Here is a 21,718-nt window from a genome sequence, read left to right on the forward strand (position 1 = left end):
GAGCCTTTTTCACCAGAGCTCTGGTGTTGGCAGACCAGGACAGGTCAGCAGAGATGATGGTGCCGAGGAACCTGATGGAGGGGACACGGTACACACGCTCTCCATTTATGAGGAGAGGGGCGTGTGTGTGACGGTGTCTTCTGAAATCCAGAATGAGCTCTTTTGTTTTTTGTATATTCAGAGTGAGGTTGTTATCTGAGCACCACCTCGACAGATTACTGACCTCTGCCCGGTATGCTGCCTCATCTCCGTCTGTGATGAGGCCGACCACAGTGGTGTCATCCGCAAACTTGAAGATGGCAGTGGATGGGATAAACGGAGGAAAAAATATATCGCAATATATATCGTTAGCGCACATGCTTCAGATTATATCGCAATATAGATTTGAGGCCGCATCGTCCAGCCCTGCTTTCTGCCTCACTTTTTTACAGCAGCGGCCCAAAACGATCTCCTAACACATGGATGTTCTGCTTCCTGATCACGTGACGTGTGACGTACACGGATGATGATCGGCTTAAGAGCTGGGATGTTTGTTCTCACAGTGCGGGGGCTCGTCCGACGCCCACACAGCAAAAACATGCAAAGACGACTGTTTCTTTTATAAAAAAAACTTGAGAAACATAAAATGTAAACTTATAATAAATCTTGTTGCATTTATCACACTGTTGGACTCACTTCATACCCGTTGGCTCTCAAGCATTGAGGTTATCTTATTAAAGTAAGCATCAGCGTAGATTTGTGCGACACTGGTGGGGACTTATGAGTGATGATTTACTCTCTCTGAGGTGATGCTATCTTTGCACAAGGCTGCACATTAGTCTGGTTCTTCAGCATGAGGTACTGGAGGTGTGGTGTGACAGCGCCCCTGCAACTCACAAGCTTGGTCCTCACAACTAAAGTTTGGGAACTGAACAAGCTTCTGGGATGGCAAAATGTCTTCAAGGTTATCAGAAAAGTCCAGCTGTTTGCACCTAAAACTCTCAGAAGATCATGTCCAGGATGAGTGAGAATCTTCGACGTTCTGCAGAAACGGTTCAGTCCAAAGGGAAACTGAAACGAATGCAGCTGCCGTCAGTAACAATCCAACAGATTCAAAACATACCAACAGTTCAAAAAAGCAGAAAAAGAAATAAAATCCAAATCTCACAACTCTGCTGTGTTGTTAAGTATTTTTATTATTATATGTATTTATTTATTCTCCATAAGGGCTCCTGATGGCCAGAACCCGATGTGGTCCACCACAGAGAAAGGCTGGTGACTTTATTATTTTACAGGTCGTTTGCTCAGCCCGACTGTCATGCTCATACAGTCGAGTGTCAGTGTGCGGCTGCGCTGGACTGTTTCTGTGTGTTTTATTTCTGCAGGAAGCCTGAAAGACTCCGACCAGAGTTTGTTTTCTAAAACTTCTCTTAAATCCACTGTGCTGGTGCTTTCTAACCAGCTTCCACATCCTATTTGTGTCGCATAGTGAACTTTACATTATTCTCACGGAGCTGAAGTTTGGTTTTGTCACTGGGCCTGGTGTGTGTGTGTGTGTGTGTGGGGGGGGGGGGGGGGGGGCACGTAGGGTCTCTATGGCTGTAATTAGGAGCGACAGACAGGTGGTGTGGTCGGCTCAATTAGCAGATTGCGTTTTTTTTCCCCACGGAGACCGACTGCAGATTCTTTTTCCGGTCGGCGGACTGGAAATCAAAACTAGGAATCTAAATAATAAAATTTGAAAGTTTCTGTAAAACTCAGTTAGCTCCGGTTCCAAATGATGCTCAGTGCCCAGCCCCATTCTGGACCCCCTTCTTTCTCCTGTGCTCATGAACTCGTCAGCTGACGCTCCTGCTTCGTTTTGACGTGGTCACCTCTGTGAATGAACACACAGCGGATTCCCAGCAACGCAAACCCATTCTCCTCTTGTGTGACGCTTAGCGTGAACCTGCACAGCCCCGTGTTCGGACTTAGAGAGAACATACGGACCTCATCACAACCCTGGGGCAAGCAGCAGTGCAGCTCCTTCACAAAGTAGCGCACCGCTACACACATGTAAGCACCGTGGGTGACCACTAAAGCGTGGAGCGGGATGTCCTTGACGCCATCATCTGCTCTCCCCTCGACAGGAGACGACGGCGGTGAGACACTTAAGGAATCGACAGTCTGGCTCTTGGTGACCCAGTGCTCGGCCCCGATTTGCTGAAGCATTTTCTCCAAAAACATTTTGACCCGTTCCTTCACCTGATCAAAACACAGACCGCTTCACTTTAGGCACAAACATTTCCAACACAGTAAAATAATGCACTAGTACATGTGAGCACAAGGACAGGAATCCTCTTTCACACTGAGACTGGGACGTCTGCTGCTTCCATCACATCAACACAGATGTTGGACATCTTCTGGGTTTGGACCAAAGTTCACTTCAGGAATCTAATGAATGAAGTCTGATGAAGCAGACACCGTACCCCTCCCCGCATGTTCCTCCCACACAACCTTCAGGCAGAAACAAAGCTTAAAGGAAACTTTTGACTTTGAGTTATAAACGAACTTCCTGCAGCTGACTGACAGGAGAGGAACATTTACTTTATCCATCCAATTAAAAACAAGCAGTTTGAACACAACAAAAAACATATATCAACATTAAAATTTGAAACATGTGAGTGTATCTGTTTGCTGCCACCCAGTGGTGACCAGTACTCATTACATCTTCATCAAAAATGTGCACTCATCAGATTTACATGTAAAATAAATATATGACTATAAAATACTGAAAAATAACTATTTGGCTCAATCAAAGTCTGAAGTAGAAATCAAAAATAAAGTAGAACATTTACATTATTGTCACAGTGAGTAAAAACTAACCTCATTTGAAATTTGAGTTCCAGATACAATATTTTAGTTTGTTGCATCAGATAATTTACAATAATGTTTTTTTCTAATTGTCTCTCTTCCGTGGTTCACTTTTATTTATTCCTATGGTTTTAGGATTTATCATTTATTTAATGTTTTGCTTTAGGATGCAGGAAAATATCGATATGGCAACATATCACCATATTTTTCTGTGATATTATATCGATATTCAAAAGCCGTGAATTGAATTTTTGGAAGAATTTACATGCAAACGTTTGTGTATATTCTTTGCTTTTGGTGCAATTCAAACACTATCCGCTGGTTGGCAGCAGTGAGTAATGGGTTTTGTTTCTGCCATTGAAATGTAAATCCCTCTATTATGGTTCAGATACCTCATGTTAAACATGTTACGCTTCAGTTTGGACTGTTCATTGAATTTTCCTACAATAATATCAGTCTAAAATAAATCTCTAATACCATCTGGCTGAATGTACCTCAATGTATCATGATTCATGGTATCGTCTCCCCGTATCGTGATACGTATCGTATCGCCAGGATTTCGCCAATACACATTCCTATTTTGCATGAAGAACCTTTTAGTTCAAATGTGAAAATGATACGAGGTAATCGAAAATAACAGTGCTTAATTAATTTTGACGCCTACAAAATAACATTTTCTAAACAAATCTGATCATAATTGAAGTTTTTTGTTCAGCGAAAAAAGAGAAACACACCAACCCATAATGAGAAATAAAACTCTAATCTGGCCTTTTCTAGACACGGTGGATTTTTACATTAATATTAAATCTGTGTAAATTGAAAATGGTGAGTTAATAAATATCTGATTGCAGAACAACATTCTGGTTTATTTGGGAGATAATCCTAAACGTATGAGTGAGAATGAACTCCCACCTGCTCCTGAGACTCCCCTTCTGGGGGGGTGAAGTCTGGAAACGACTCACCCGCTGCCCTGGCCATCTCTTTGACGTCTTCAACCCGGCCCCCCTCAGCGATCCCAAAGCTCTACAAAAGCAAACGCAAAGATGTTAAATTGGTCATTTCAAGTGCTTTATGAAACCATTTCACTACGAAGAATAACACAATCGCCACACACCTTTTCTTTAAGTAGAGGGTCACACACCATCTGCAGACCCAAACAGCTCCTGTTGAGCTGAACGATCCTTTCAGCTGTCTGGAAACAAGAAGGATTTTTTCTGCTGAAGCTAAAGTTTTGACTCAGCATGAACGTAACTGGGTTTCAAACAAAAATTAAACAGGATACCTCAATTTAACATCCATTTAACATTCCGTTCTGGGGGATCCTGCAGCTTCTCACCTGTCGTGCTCGCAGCATATCGCTGACAAACACGTGGCTAAACTTGACGTCTTTCAGGTAAAACCCTGCAGCTTCGGCCTGCTGCAGCCCGGTCTCAGACAAGGCTGAGTCGATTGCCTGGCCTGCATGGATGGAGGTAGAGGAAAAACAATGAAGCACAAAATGCAAAAAAAAACCGATGAGAGTGACTAAATGTTTAATACTGTGACTAATTCCAACAACCTTGCAACAGGCCGTCTTTGTTGTAAGTTGTTTCCCCGCTGTGGGAGAGATGTCAGATGTTTACAGTCTGCTGCTTGGCTGTCACACGTTAGATTTCACACTTAAACATCGTGCAGGTGAGAAAATGAAAGAGTGGGTGAATATCAAAGTGAAATTACAGAAACTAACCAGCAGTTTAGGTAACAGTGATTTTTTTTAATCAGTAAAAAACTGTTTTGTTTATAAAAGGCAGCAGCACGGCTCATCGCTGCAGCCTCGTAGACACAAACCCTGGTTCTAGCAACTTCACTGCTTTAATAACGGTAACACAACATGGATAAAAAAGGGCTAAACTACTGAAATAAGTTTGGTTTAAAAAGCGAAAGCACAGCCAGCTCTGTCCTAGGATTCCCCTTGATCCAGCAGGAAGTGGCAGACAGGACTGTAGAAAAATAACATCATTGGTAGTCAGTGTCTTCCCCCTCGTGAAGCTTCAGTCCGCTGCTTCCAACGTGCATAAAGGTCATGAAACACGGACAAAGGGCAAAATAAAGCAGCTAGCAGTTTAGTGCTGCCATCTGGTGGTAATAGTGGTGCATCACAGCTAATCCACAACATTTCTATCACACATAAATTTAGGATTAATAAAATCAGGATAATGGACATAAATCGTGGTTTCTAGTACATTTCTTCACATAAAACGTTATTTAAAGCTTAAATGAAGTGATGTGGTTTTAACACAACACGGATAAAATCCAAATTCAAATATGTTTTAAAAGCTAGTGCGGCTTGGTGCTGCCATCTGGTGGCCATTAGGGTGCACTGCAGCTTCCCACATCATCACGTATCAACTTGGAAAAAAAATGCTGGACATAAAGCATGGTTCCTACCAGCAGCTTTCATAATAACAATTATCCAGGACGGAACATTCATCGTGTGTTAATTAAACACGGACAAAGAACAAAATAAGCAATCATAAGTCTGATTCCAAAGCTAGTACCGTTTATGGCTTACTTCTGGTGGCAATTATGGTTCATTGCAGCTTCCCAAACTACACAGGACTGATTTCCATCAAATATTAAATAAAAAAATGTTTAAGTGACTTGGTGCAACCTAAACAGGGATAGGGGAAAAAATAAAAACTGAAATATGTTTGTTTTTTTAAGGCTAGCACAGCTAGTCCTGCCCTTTTGTGGTGATTATGATGCATTGCAGCTTCCCACATTACAAGAGTGATTTCAGTCATACTTTAGTTTAAATACTAACCAACCTTGGAGTAAAAATGGACCAGGCTCTGAAGATGGATGCCCAGGTCAATAACAGTTAAATCATGTTTTTACCAACTAAGACACATCTCGAAACTAAAGCACATCCTGAGTGTCCGTCTTCTGAAATCGGTGGTCCACACTTTTATCACCTCAAGGCTGGATTACTCTAACTCCTGCTTATACGGCATCAGTAAAGCAGCTCTTTCTAGACTTCAGCTGGTCCAGAATTCAGCAGCTAGGTTGCTGACTGGAGCTGACAGAAGACAACACATTTCTCCAATTCTGAAATCTCTCCACTGGTTGCCTGTGCAGTTCAGGATAAATTTCAAAATTATGCTTCTCCCTTACAAATCCTTGAACCATCAAGCTCCTCCATATCTGTGTAAACTTGTCCATTACTACAACCCGCCGCGTGCTCTCAGGTCTGAAGATAAGCTCCTCCTAGCTGTTCCGAATGCACGTTTAAAAAGCCGTGGAGAGAGGGCTTTCTCTGTCTGTGCACCGACGCTGTGGAACACATTACCACTGCTAGTGAGGCAAGCACCAACAGCTAGCATTTTTAAATCACGCCTGAAAACTCACTACTTCAACCTAGCTTATACAACATAATTATGAACCTCACTGACATCTGCATTGTTCAAAAATGGAATTCACAATATCAACTTCCGTACTATTGGAGTTCTTTTTTAAAATGTTTTTCTTATTTTTTATTCTCCCTGTGTTTTATTAATTTTTAACTGTTAGTTCTAGGAATTTCGTTGTTTTTCCTTTTTATCTTTTGGTTGTAATGCCTTGTTGAATGCGCTTTATAAATAAAATGGTATGGTATGGTATGTGTCATGAAAACATGAACAAAATATCATACCTTAGTATGTGTCCTGAAAACACGATAAAAACATCACACATTAGTATGTGTCATGAAAACATGATAAAAACATCATACATTAGTATGTGTCATGAAATCATGATAAAAATATCATACATTAGTATGTGTCATGAAAACATGATAAAAATACTATACATTAGTATGTGTCATGAAAACATGAACAAAATATCATACCTTAGTATGTGTCCTGAAAACACGATAAAAACATCACACATTAGTATGTGTCATGAAAACATGATAAAAACATCATACATTAGTATGTGTCATGAAATCATGATAAAAATATCATACATTAGTATGTGTCATGAAAATATGATAAAAATACTATACATTAGTATGTGTCATGAAAACATGATAAAAATACTATACATTAGTATGTGTCATGAAAACATGAACAAAATATCATACCTTAGTATGTGTCCTGAAAACATGAACAAAATATCATACCTTAGTATGTGTCCTGAAAACACGATAAAAACATCACACATTAGTATGTGTCATGAAAACATGATAAAAACATCATACATTAGTATGTGTCATGAAAATATGATAAAAATACTATACATTAGTATGTGTCATGAAAACATGATAAAAATATCATACATTAGTATGTGTCATGAAATCATGATAAAAATATCATACATTAGTATGTGTCATGAAAACATGATAAAAATATCATACGTGTCATGAAAACATGATAAAAATATCATACATTAGTATGTGTCATGAAAACATGATAAAAACATCATACATTAGTATGTGTCATGAAAACATGATAAAAACATCACACATTATTATGTGTCATGAAAACATGATAAAAATATCACACATTATTATGAGTCATGAAAACATGATAAAAATATCATACATTAGTATGTGTCATGAAAACATGATAAAAACATCATACATTAGTATGTGTCATGAAAACATGACAAAAACATCACACAATATTATGTGTCATGAAAACTTGATAAAAATATCATACATTAGTATGTGTCATGAAAACATAATAAAAACATCACACATTATTATGTGTCATGAAAATATAAAAATATCATACATTAGAATGTGTCATGAAAACATGATAAAAATATCATACATTATTAGTATGTGTCATGAAAACATGATTAAAATATCATACATTAGTATGTGTCATGAAAACATGATAAAAACATCATACATTAGTATGTGTCATGAAAACATGATAAAAACATCATACATTAGTATGTGTCATGAAAACATGATAAAAATATCATACATTAGTATGTGTCATGAAAACATGATAAAAACATCATACATTAGTATGTGTCATGAAAACATGAAAAAATTTCTTACATTAGTATGTGTCATGAAAACATGATAAAAACATCATACATTAGTATGTGTCATGAAAACATGATAAAAATATTATACATTAGTATGTGTCATGAAAACATGATAAAAACATCATACATTAGAATGTGTCATGAAAACATGATAAAAACATCATACATTAGAATGTGTCATGAAAATATTATAAAAATATCATACATTAGTATGTGTCATGAAAACATGATAAAAATATCATACATTAGTATGTGTCATGAAAACATGATAAAAATATCATACATTAGTATGTGTCATGAAAACATGATAAAAACATCATACATTAGTATGTGTCATAAAAACATGATAAAAATATCATACATTAGTATGTGTCATGAAAACATGATAAAAACATCATACATTAGTATGTGTCATGAAAACATGATAAAAACATCATACATTAGTATGTGTCATGAAAACTTGATAAAAATATCATACATTAGTATGTGTCATGAAAACATAATAAAAACATCACACATTATTATGTGTCATGAAAATATAAAAATATCATACATTAGAATGTGTCATGAAAACATGATAAAAATATCATACATTAGTATGTGTCATGAAAACATGATAAAAATATCATACATTAGTATGTGTCATGAAAACATGATAAAAACATCATACATTAGTATGTGTCATGAAAACATGATAAAAACATCATACATTAGTATGTGTCATGAAAACATGATAAAAATATCATACATTAGTATGTGTCATGAAAACATGATAAAAACATCATACATTAGTATGTGTCATGAAAACATGATAAAAATATCATACATTAGTATGTGTCATGAAAACATGATAAAAATATCATACATTAGTATGTGTCATGAAAACATGATAAAAACATCATACATTAGTATGTGTCATGAAAACATGATAAAAACATCATACATTAGTATGTGTCATGAAAACATGATAAAAATATCATACATTAGTATGTGTCATGAAAACATGATAAAAATATCATACATTAGTATGTGTCATGAAAACATGATAAAAATATCATACATTAGTATGTGTCATGAAAACATGATAAAAATATCATACATTAGTATGTGTCATGAAAACATGATAAAAATATCATACATTAGTATGTGTCATGAAAACATGATAACAATATCATACATTAGAATGTGTCATGAAAACATGATAAAAATATCATACATTAGTATGTGTCATGAAAACATGATAAAAACATCATACATTAGAATGTGTCATGAAAACATGATAAAAACATCATACATTAGAATGTGTCATGAAAATATTATCAAAATATCATACATTAGTATGTGTCATGAAAACATGATAAAAATATCATACATTAGTATGTGTCATGAAAACATGATAAAAATATCATACATTAGTATGTGTCATGAAAACATGATAAAAACATCATACATTAGTATGTGTCATGAAAACATGATAAAAATATCATACATTAGTATGTGTCATGAAAACATGATAAAAATATCATACATTAGTATGTGTCATGAAAACATGATAAAAACATCATACATTAGTATGTGTCATGAAAACATGATAAAAATATTATACATTAGTATGTGTCATGAAAACATGATAAAAACATCATACATTAGAATGTGTCATGAAAACATGATAAAAACATCATACATTAGAATGTGTCATGAAAATATTATAAAAATATCATACATTAGTATGTGTCATGAAAACATGATAAAAATATCATACATTAGTATGTGTCATGAAAACATGATAAAAATATCATACATTAGTATGTGTCATGAAAACATGATTAAAATATCATACATTAGTATGTGTCATGAAAACATGATAAAAACATCATACATTAGAATGTGTCATGAAAACATGATAAAAACATCATACATTAGAATGTGTCATGAAAATATTATAAAATATCATACATTAGTATGTGTCATGAAAACATGATAAAAACATCATACATTAGTATGTGTCATGAAAACATGATAAAAATATCATACATTAGTATGTGTCATGAAAACATGATAAAAATATCATACATTAGTATGTGTCATGAAAACATGATAAAAACATCATACATTAGTATGTGTCATGAAAACATGATAAAAACATCACACATTAGTATGTGTCATGAAAACATGATAAAAACATCATACATTAGTATGTGTCATGAAAACATGATAAAAATATCATACATTAGTATGTGTCATGAAAACATGATTAAAACATCACACATTATTTATTATGTGTCATGAAAACATGATAAAAATATCATACATTAGTATGTGTCATGAAAACATGATAAAAACATCATACATTAGTATGTGTCATGAAAACATGATAAAAACATCATACATTAGTATGTGTCATGAAAACATGATAAAAATATCATACATTAGTATGTGTCATGAAAACATGATAAAAATATCATACATTAGTATGTGTCATGAAAACATGATAAAAATATCATACATTAGTATGTGTAATGAAAACATGATAAAAATATCATACATTAGTATGTGTCATGAAAACATGATAAAAACATCATACATTAGTATGTGTCATGAAAACATGATAAAAATATCATACATTAGAATGTGTCATGAAAATATTATAAAAATATCACACGTTATTATGTGTCATTAAAACATGATAAAAATATCATACAATAGTATGTGTCATGAAAACATGATAAAAATATCATACATTAGTATGTCATGAAAACATGATAAAAACATCACACATTATTATGTGTCATGAAATCATGATAAAAATATCATACATTAGTATGTGTCATGAAAACATGATAAAAATATTATACATTAGTATGTGTCATGAAAACATGATAAAAATATCATACATTAGTATGTGTCATGAAAACATGATAAAAATATCATACATTAGTATGTCATGAAAACATGATAAAAACATCACACATTAGTGTCATGAAAACATGACAAAAACATCACACATTATTATGTGTCATGAAAACATGATAAAAATATCATACATTAGTATGTGTCATGAAATCATGATAAAAATATCATACATTAGTATGTGTCATGAAAACATGATAAAAATATCATACATTATTATGTGTCATGAAAACATGATAAAAATATCATACATTAGTATGTGTCATGAAAACATGATAAAAACATCATACATTAGTATGTGTCATGAAAACATGATAAAAATATCAAACATTAGTATGTGTCATGAAAACATGATAAAAACATCATACATTAGTATGTGTCATGAAAACATAATAAAAACATCACACATTATTATGTGTCATGAAAATATAAAAATATCATACATTAGAATGTGTCATGAAAACATGATAAAAATATCAAACATTAGTATGTGTCATGAAAACATGATAAAAATATCATACATTAGTATGTGTCATGAAAACATGATAAAAACATCATACATTAGTATGTGTCATGAAAACATGATAAAAACATCATACATTAGTATGTGTCATGAAAACATGATAAAAATATCATACATTAGTATGTGTCATGAAAACATGATAAAAACATCATACATTAGTATGTGTCATGAAAACATGATAAAAATATCATACATTAGTATGTGTCATGAAAACATGATAAAAATATCATACATTAGTATGTGTCATGAAAACATGATAAAACCATCATACATTAGTATGTGTCATGAAAACATGATAAAAATATTATACATTAGTATGTGTCATGAAAACATGATAAAAACATCATACATTAGAATGTGTCATGAAAACATGATAAAAACATCATACATTAGAATGTGTCATGAAAATATTATAAAAATAACATACATTAGTATGTGTCATGAAAACATGATAAAAATATCATAAATTAGTATGTGTCATGAAAACATGATAAAAATATCATACATTAGTATGTGTCATGAAAACATGATAAAAATATCATACATCAGTATGTGTCATGAAAACATGATAAAAACATCATACATTAGTATGTGTCATGAAAACATGATAAAATATCATACATTAGTATGTGTCATGAAAACATGATAAAAACATCATACATTAGTATGTGTCATGAAAACATGATAAAAATATCATACATTAGTATGTGTCATGAAATCATGATAAAAATATCATACATTAGTATGTGTCACGAAAACATGATAAAAACATCATACATTAGAATGTGTCATGAAAATATTATAAAAATATCATACATTAGTATGTGTCATGAAAACATGATAAAAATATCATACATTAGTATGCGTCATGAAAACATGATAAAAACATCATACATTAGTATGTGTCATGAAAACATGATAAAAATATCAAACATTAGTATGTGTCATGAAAACATGATAAAAACATCATACATTAGTATGTGTCATGAAAACATAATAAAAACATCACACATTATTATGTTTCATGAAAATATAAAAATATCATACATTAGAATGTGTCATGAAAACATGATAAAAATATCAAACATTAGTATGTGTCATGAAAACATGATAAAAATATCATACATTATTATGTGTCATGAAAACATGATAAAAATATCATACATTAGTATGTGTCATGAAATCATGATAAAAATATCATACATTAGTATGTGTCATGAAAACATGATAAAAATATCATACATTATTATGTGTCATGAAAACATGATAAAAATATCATACATTAGTATGTGTCATGAAAACATGATAAAAACATCATACATTAGTATGTGTCATGAAAACATGATAAAAATATCAAACATTAGTATGTGTCATGAAAACATGATAAAAACATCATACATTAGTATGTGTCATGAAAACATAATAAAAACATCACACATTATTATGTGTCATGAAAATATAAAAATATCATACATTAGAATGTGTCATGAAAACATGATAAAAATATCAAACATTAGTATGTGTCATGAAAACATGATAAAAATATCATACATTAGTATGTGTCATGAAAACATGATAAAAACATCATACATTAGTATGTGTCATGAAAACATGATAAAAACATCATACATTAGTATGTGTCATGAAAACATGATAAAAATATCATACATTAGTATGTGTCATGAAAACATGATAAAAACATCATACATTAGTATGTGTCATGAAAACATGATAAAAATATCATACATTAGTATGTGTCATGAAAACATGATAAAAATATCATACATTAGTATGTGTCATGAAAACATGATAAAACCATCATACATTAGTATGTGTCATGAAAACATGATAAAAATATTATACATTAGTATGTGTCATGAAAACATGATAAAAACATCATACATTAGAATGTGTCATGAAAACATGATAAAAACATCATACATTAGAATGTGTCATGAAAATATTATAAAAATAACATACATTAGTATGTGTCATGAAAACATGATAAAAATATCATAAATTAGTATGTGTCATGAAAACATGATAAAAATATCATACATTAGTATGTGTCATGAAAACATGATAAAAATATCATACATCAGTATGTGTCATGAAAACATGATAAAAACATCATACATTAGTATGTGTCATGAAAACATGATAAAATATCATACATTAGTATGTGTCATGAAAACATGATAAAAACATCATACATTAGTATGTGTCATGAAAACATGATAAAAATATCATACATTAGTATGTGTCATGAAATCATGATAAAAATATCATACATTAGTATGTGTCACGAAAACATGATAAAAACATCATACATTAGTATGTGTCATGAAAACATGATAAAAATATCATACATTAGTATGTCATGAAAATATTATAAAAATATCATACATTAGTATGTGTCATGAAAACATGATAAAAACATCACACATTAGTATGTGTCATGAAAACATGATAAAAACATCATACATTAGTATGTGTCATGAAAACATGATAAAAATATCATACATTAGTATGTGTCATGAAAACATGATTAAAACATCACACATTATTATGTGTCATGAAAACTTGATAAAAATATCATACATTAGTATGTGTCATGAAAACATAATAAAAACATCACACATTATTATGTGTCATGAAAATATAAAAATATCATACATTAGAATGTGTCATGAAAACATGATAAAAATATCATACATTAGTATGTGTAATGAAAACATGATAAAAATATTATACATTAGTATGTGTCATGAAAACATGATAAAAATATCATACATTAGTATGTGTCATGAAAACATGATAAAAACATCACACATTAGTATGTGTCATGAAAACATGATAAAAAAATCATACATTAGTATGTGTCATGAAAACATGATAAAAATATCATACATTAGTATGTGTCATGAAAACATAATAAAAACATCACACATTATTATGTGTCATGAAAATATAAAAATATCATACATTAGAATGTGTCATGAAAACATGATAAAAATATCATACATTAGTATGTGTCATGAAAACATGATAAAAATATCATACATTAGTATGTGTCATGAAAACATGATAAAAACATCATACATTAGTATGTGTCATGAAAACATGATAAAAACATCATACATTAGTATGTGTCATGAAAACATGATAAAAATATCATACATTAGTATGTGTCATGAAAACATGATAAAAACATCATACATTAGTATGTGTCATGAAAACATGATAAAAATATCATACATTAGTATGTGTCATGAAAACATGATAAAAATATCATACATTAGTATGTGTCATGAAAACATGATAAAAACATCATACATTAGTATGTGTCATGAAAACATGATAAAAATATTATACATTAGTATGTGTCATGAAAACATGATAAAAACATCATACATTAGAATGTGTCATGAAAATATTATAAAAATATCATACATTAGTATGTGTCATGAAAACATGATAAAAATATCATACATTAGTATGTGTCATGAAAACATGATAAAAATATCATACATTAGTATGTGTCATGAAAACATGATAAAAATATCATACATTAGTATGTGTCATGAAAACATGATAAAAACATCATACATTAGAATGTGTCATGAAAACATGATAAAAACATCATACATTAGAATGTGTCATGAAAATATTATAAAATATCATACATTAGTATGTGTCATGAAAACATGATAAAAACATCATACATTAGTATGTGTCATGAAAACATGATAAAAATATCATACATTAGTATGTGTCATGAAAACATGATAAAAATTTCATACATTAGTATGTGTCATGAAAACATGATAAAAACATCATACATTAGTATGTGTCATGAAAACATGATAAAAACATCACACATTAGTATGTGTCATGAAAATATGATAAAAACATCATACATTAGTATGTGTCATGAAAACATGATAAAAATATCATACATTAGTATGTGTCATGAAAACATGATTAAAACATCACACATTATTTATTATGTGTCATGAAAACATGATAAAAATATCATACATTAGTATGTGTCATGAAAACATGATAAAAACATCATACATTAGTATGTGTCATGAAAACATGATAAAAACATCATACATTAGTATGTGTCATGAAAACATGATAAAAATATCATACATTAGTATGTGTCATGAAAACATGATAAAAATATCATACATTAGTATGTGTCATGAAAACATGATAAAAATATCATACATTAGTATGTGTAATGAAAACATGATAAAAATATCATACATTAGTATGTGTCATGAAAACATGATAAAACATCATACATTAGTCTGTGTCATGAAAACATGATAAAAATATCATACATTAGAATGTGTCATGAAAATATTATAAAAATATCACACGTTATTATGTGTCATTAAAACATGATAAAAATATCATACATTAGTATGAGTCATGAAAACATGATAAAAATATCATACATTAGTATGTCATGAAAACATGATAAAAACATCACACATTATTATGTGTCATGAAATCATGATAAAAATATCATACATTAGTATGTGTCATGAAAACATGATAAAAATATCATACATTAGTATGTGTCATGAAAACATGATAAAAATATCATACATTAGTATGTGTCATGAAAACATGATAAAAATATCATACATTAGTATGTCATGAAAACATGATAAAAACATCACACATTAGTGTCATGAAAACATGACAAAAACATCACACATTATTATGTGTCATGAAAACATGATAAAAATATCATACATTAGTATGTGTCATGAAATCATGATAAAAATATCATACATTAGTATGTGTCATGAAAACATGATAAAAATATCATACATTATTATGTGTCATGAAAACATGATAAAAATATCATACATTAGTATGCGTCATGAAAACATGATAAAAACATCATACATTAGTATGTGTCATGAAAACATGATAAAAATATCAAACATTAGTATGTGTCATGAAAACATGATAAAAACATCATACATTAGTATGTGTCATGAAAACATAATAAAAACATCACACATTATTATGTTTCATGAAAATATAAAAATATCATACATTAGAATGTGTCATGAAAACATGATAAAAATATCAAACATTAGTATGTGTCATGAAAACATGATAAAAATATCATACATTAGTATGTGTCATGAAAACATGATAAAAACATCATACATTAGTATGTGTCATGAAAACATGATAAAAACATCATACATTAGTATGTGTCATGAAAACATGATAAAAATATTATACATTAGTATGTGTCATGAAAACATGATAAAAACATCATACATTAGAATGTGTCATGAAAACATGATAAAAACATCATACATTAGAATGTGTCATGAAAATATTATAAAAATATCATACATTAGTATGTGTCATGAAAACATGATAAAAATATCATACATTAGTATGTGTCATGAAAACATGATAAAAACATCATACATTAGTATGTGTCATGAAAACATGATAAAAATATCATACATTAGTATGTGTCATGAAAACATGATAAAAACATCATACATTAGTATGTGTCATGAAAACATGATAAAAATATCATACATTAGTATGTGTCATGAAATCATGATAAAAATATCATACATTAGTATGTGTCACGAAAACATGATAAAAATATCATACATTAGTATGTGTCATGAAAATATTATAAAAATATCATACATTAGTATGTGTCATGAAAACATGATAAAAACATCACACATTAGTATGTGTCATGAAAACATGATAAAAACATCATACATTAGTATGTGTCATGAAAACATGATAAAAATATCATACATTAGTATGTGTCATGAAAACATGATTAAAACATCACACATTATTATGTGTCATGAAAACATGATAAAAACATCATACATTAGTATGTGTCATGAAAACATGATAAAAATATCATACATTAGAATGTGTCATGAAAACATGATAAAAATATCATACATTAGTATGTGTCATGAAAACATGATAAAAACATCATACATTAGAATGTGTCATGAAAACATGATAAAAACATCATACATTAGAATGTGTCATGAAAATATTATCAAAATATCATACATTAGTATGTGTCATGAAAACATGATAAAAACATCATACATTAGAATGTGTCATGAAAACATGATAAAAACATCATACATTAGTATGTGTCATGACAACATGATAAAAATATCATACATTAGTATGTGTCATGAAAACATGATAAAAATATCATACATTAGTATGTGTCATGAAAACATGATAAAAATATCATACATTAGTATGTGTCATGAAAACATGATAAAAATATCATACATTAGTATGTGTCATGAAAACATGATAAAAACATCATACATTAGAATGTGTCATGAAAACATGATAAAAATATCATACATTAGTATGTGTCATGAAAACATGATAAAAACATCATACATTAGAATGTGTCATGAAAACATGATAAAAACATCATACATTAGAAAGTGTCATGAAAATATTATAAAAATATCATACATTAGTATGTGTCATGAAAACATAATAAAAACATCATACATTATTATGTGTCATGAAAACATGATAAAAATATCATACATTAGTATGTGTCATGAAAACATGATTAAAACATCATACATTAGTATGTGTCATGAAAACATGATAAAAATATCATACATTAGTATGTGTCATGAAAACATGATAAAAACATCATACATTAGTATGTGTCATGAAAACATGATAAAAACATCATACATTAGTATGTGTCATGAAAACATGATAAAAATATCATACATTAGAATGTGTCATGAAAACATGAAAAAAATATCATACATTAGTATGTGTCATGAAAACATGATAAAAACATCATACATTAGAATGTGTCATGAAAACATGATAAAAACATCATACATTAGAATGTGTCATGAAAATATTATCAAAATATCATACATTAGTATGTGTCATGAAAACATGATAAAAACATCATACATTAGTATGTGTCATGAAAACATGATAAAAACATCATACATTAGAATGTGTCATGAAAACATGATAAATACATCATACATTAGAATGTGTCATGAAAACATGATAAATACATCATACATTAGTATGTGTCATGAAAACATGATAAAAATATCATACATTAGTATGTCATGAAAACATGATAAAAATATCATACATTAGTATGTGTCATGAAAACATGATAAAAATATCATACATTAGTATGTGTCATGAAAACATGATAAAAATATCATACATTAGTATGTCATGAAAACATGATAAAAACATCATACATTAGAATGTGTCATGAAAACATGATAAAAATATCATACATTAGTATGTGTCATGAAAACATGATAAAAACATCATACATTAGAATGTGTCATGAAAACATGATAAAAACATCATACATTAGAATGTGTCATGAAAATATTATAAAAATATCATACATTAGTATGTGTCATGAAAACATGATAAAAACATCATACATTAGAATGTGTCATGAAAACATGATAAAAATATCATACATTAGTATGTGTCATGAAAACATGATAAAAACATCATACATTAGTATGTGTCATGAAAACATGATAAAAATATCATACATTAGTATGTGTCATGAAAACATGATAAAAACAGTTTTAGTTTTAGGAATTTTGTTGTTTTTCCTTTTTATCTTTTATCTCTGTTCTACATGACGGTCTGACACCAATTTAATTAACTAACATTTTTAGTGTACAGCGCCTTGTTTGGTTGTAATGCCTTGTTGAATGCGCTTTATAAATAAAATTGGTATTGGTATTGGTAAATACATAAATACCGGACATGAAACCTGTTTTCTAGTAACATTTTCACATAAAACATTGTTCAAAGCTTAACGTGGTCCTCGTGGTGAAAATTCTGAATAAACAAATCAATCAAAGTATTTTATAAAAGTCAGCACAACTTAGTGCTGCCACCTGGTGGGCATTATTGCGCATTGCAGTTTACCAAAAATACATAGTACTGATTTCCGTTCAATAATAAATCAGAAAATATTTATTACACAAAAAACCTGGTTTCTCCTAATTACGTGTATTAGTTAGACATCATTTAATGCTTTAAAAGTTTCCTCAGTTCAATATGGTGTTATAGGTTATAACAGATAAAGATCCTTTGATACAAGTAATATTAATAATAATAATAATAATAATAATAATAACAATAATAATAATGCATTGAACTTATATAGCGCTTTTCTTGACACCCAAAGAGGCTTTCACACACTCTCACATTCACACACTGCTAGTGATGGTGAGCTACTTGTAGCCACAGCCACCCTGGGGAGGTCTGACAGAGGAGAGGCTGCCATTTGGCGCCGCCGACCCCTCTGACCACCACTAACACAGGCAAGTTGGGTGAAGTGTCTTGCCCAATGATACAACAGCAGGATACCCCTGGCGGGAGCTGGAATCGAACCCATGACCCTCCGATCATGAGGCAACCCGCTCTACCACCTGAGCTACTGCTGTCCCAAAGTAGGCGGCTCTTGAATGTGTGTTATCAGGGGATTATGGCCAGTGTGTTTTATGCTGTTGTGTTGGGGCAGGAGCCTCACTGCTGACGACAAAAACAGGATCAACACAATGATCAAGAAATCTGGCTCAGTGGTTGGGCAACGCTTGGACTCATTTGACATGATCATCAACAAAAGGATGAGGAGTAAACTTAAGACAGTTATGTCTCTGGAGGATCACCCCTTCATCAGGTTTTAAGGATCTCGGGAGCTCTTTTAGTGGGCGAATGTTAACCCCACTGAACGTTTTAGGAACTCTTTTATTCCTGCTGCCGTGCGTTTTTACAACGAGCATTTCGTATGATCGTATATTTGATATTCCTATCATGGTTGTGGCTTACAGCAGTGTCCAGTGAATGTTTTGTTGTGTGTATGTGCATGTTGTTGTTGTTGTTTACTTGTCCAAGGCAATTCAATTTCCCCCTCGGGGATTGATAAAGACAACCTTGAACCTTGAAAGTGAGTTGGTGTAAACGTAACACGGCTGAAGGAAAAAATAAACAAATCAACTAACAGAGGCAGCGTGAGGCAGCTCAGATGTAAAACAGAACGCTACCGTAGCTCACTCAACCCCTCCGCTCACTTTAAACTTATCCTGGTACACAATACTCAGTATGTGTTCGATACTCGTGTAATACCAGATCCACACAGCATGTCCGTGTCTCTTGCAGTATGCTGCATAGTGTTGGAACCCAAGTTTAATTTTATATTCATGGTTTTTAGTAGCCGAAGGTTATAATACTAGATTACTGCTCATGTGTATAAATACATGTACCTTTGTTATTTTTCAACTTATTCTCTTAAGTGTTGATGCTGCTGTAACAAGCGAATTTCCCCACTGTGGGATCAATAAAGTCTATTCTATTCTATTCTATTCTATTCTATTGCAGCTTAGTGCTGCCATCTGGTGGCCATTGGGTGAATTGCAGCCTCGCTCATTACAACAGGCGTTTCCATCACAGAGAAACTAACCCCGGCTTTAATACTGGAAGCAGAACCTGGGTTTCTTTTACCTGCTGGCCGTATTAAGACATGATTAAATGCTCTCTCCAGTCCCTTGTGTGTTACACGGATACGGTTACACATAAACTTTGACTTCGTGGCTGAGCTCCACGCTAAACGGTGACGGGATTTTAACTACGGACTTGTATAAAACTACAGCATGCATCTGGAGATTGAGACAAATACCGCAGCAAACGCAGCTTGAATAGTTAAACCAACTTACTGCCTGACGAGCGTCAGCGCGAGCGTTAGCGCCTTCATGCTGCGGTCGGACGTCAGGTGCGTCTGCGCAAAAACACCAGCTGCAAACCTGCAAACGTCACGGTGACGCATCGCGTCATCGTTCAGATTTAAAGGCTGACGCCGTTTCTGCCTCTCTACACTCTTATTACTGAATCAGTCTTAATGACTAAAGGCAACATTATGTTTAATCTGGCGATTAAAGAATATTAGAAATTTTAAACATAAATTAATATTTAGTAATAAAAATGTATATCAAATGCAATTTTGAGGAAAATAACCATTTTCATTGGAATAACTTTTCTGTGCTGTTTATTTTTCCCCCAATAACATTTAAAATGGTAAATGTCACCAAAACTTCCACATTTCATGTAATTTTTCTTCTTAAATATTTTCCTTTTCGGTTTTATTGTTTTTCTTGTTAAGCCATTAACATCACGTCCTTTCACTGCTTTAGATGCAACTTTTGAACACGAATATCTGGAGCTGTTGTTGAAGCCGTACTTCAGATTCATGACTGAACAACTCAGCCATCTACCGTTGGACTGAGTTTACATTTAAGTTGTGAAAAGTTTGTGTTTTCTGTTATTTTGATATTTTGTGGTGTCTTTTCTGATTCAGACATTTCCTGC

General features: G+C 31.2%; 1 protein-coding gene across 2 annotated transcripts; it reads right to left on the bottom strand.

The window, feature by feature from the left end:
• Nucleotides 1-1,417: 1,417 nt before the first annotated feature.
• On the bottom strand, nucleotides 1,418-21,279 carry tigara (TP53 induced glycolysis regulatory phosphatase a). 2 transcript variants are annotated; one of them, XM_015965414.3, is made up of 6 exons: nucleotides 21,070-21,279; nucleotides 4,391-4,428; nucleotides 4,169-4,290; nucleotides 3,947-4,024; nucleotides 3,745-3,855; nucleotides 1,418-2,223 (listed from the first exon to the last, which is right to left on the bottom strand). In XM_015965414.3, exons 1-6 carry the CDS (start codon nucleotides 21,177-21,179, stop codon nucleotides 1,807-1,809), a joined length of 876 nt encoding a protein of 291 aa, XP_015820900.1. In that variant the 5' UTR covers nucleotides 21,180-21,279; the 3' UTR covers nucleotides 1,418-1,806. The 2 variants fall into 2 exon arrangements, with proteins under 2 accessions (XP_015820900.1, XP_054589457.1); XM_054733482.2 differs by lacking the exon at nucleotides 21,070-21,279 and adding an exon at nucleotides 6,503-6,669.
• Nucleotides 21,280-21,718: the final 439 nt, after the last annotated feature.

Source organism: Nothobranchius furzeri, chromosome 4 (assembly GCF_043380555.1).
Source record: "Nothobranchius furzeri strain GRZ-AD chromosome 4, NfurGRZ-RIMD1, whole genome shotgun sequence".
Taxonomy (NCBI): domain Eukaryota; kingdom Metazoa; phylum Chordata; class Actinopteri; order Cyprinodontiformes; family Nothobranchiidae; genus Nothobranchius; species Nothobranchius furzeri.

What these genes read in the sequence shown, in the direction of transcription:
- tigara (XM_015965414.3), bottom strand. Translation starts at nt 21,179, where the DNA reads ATGCGTCACCGTGACGTTTGCAGGTTTGCAGCTGGTGTTTTTGCGCAG. An exon ending in GCGCTGACGCTCGTCAGGCA is followed by an intron (nt 4,429 to 21,069) that starts GTAAGTTGGTTT and finishes TCTCTCCCACAG; the next exon opens with CGGGGAAACAACTTACAACA. An exon ending in ACCCTCTACTTAAAGAAAAG is followed by an intron (nt 3,856 to 3,946) that starts GTGTGTGGCGAT and finishes TTGCTTTTGTAG; the next exon opens with AGCTTTGGGATCGCTGAGGG.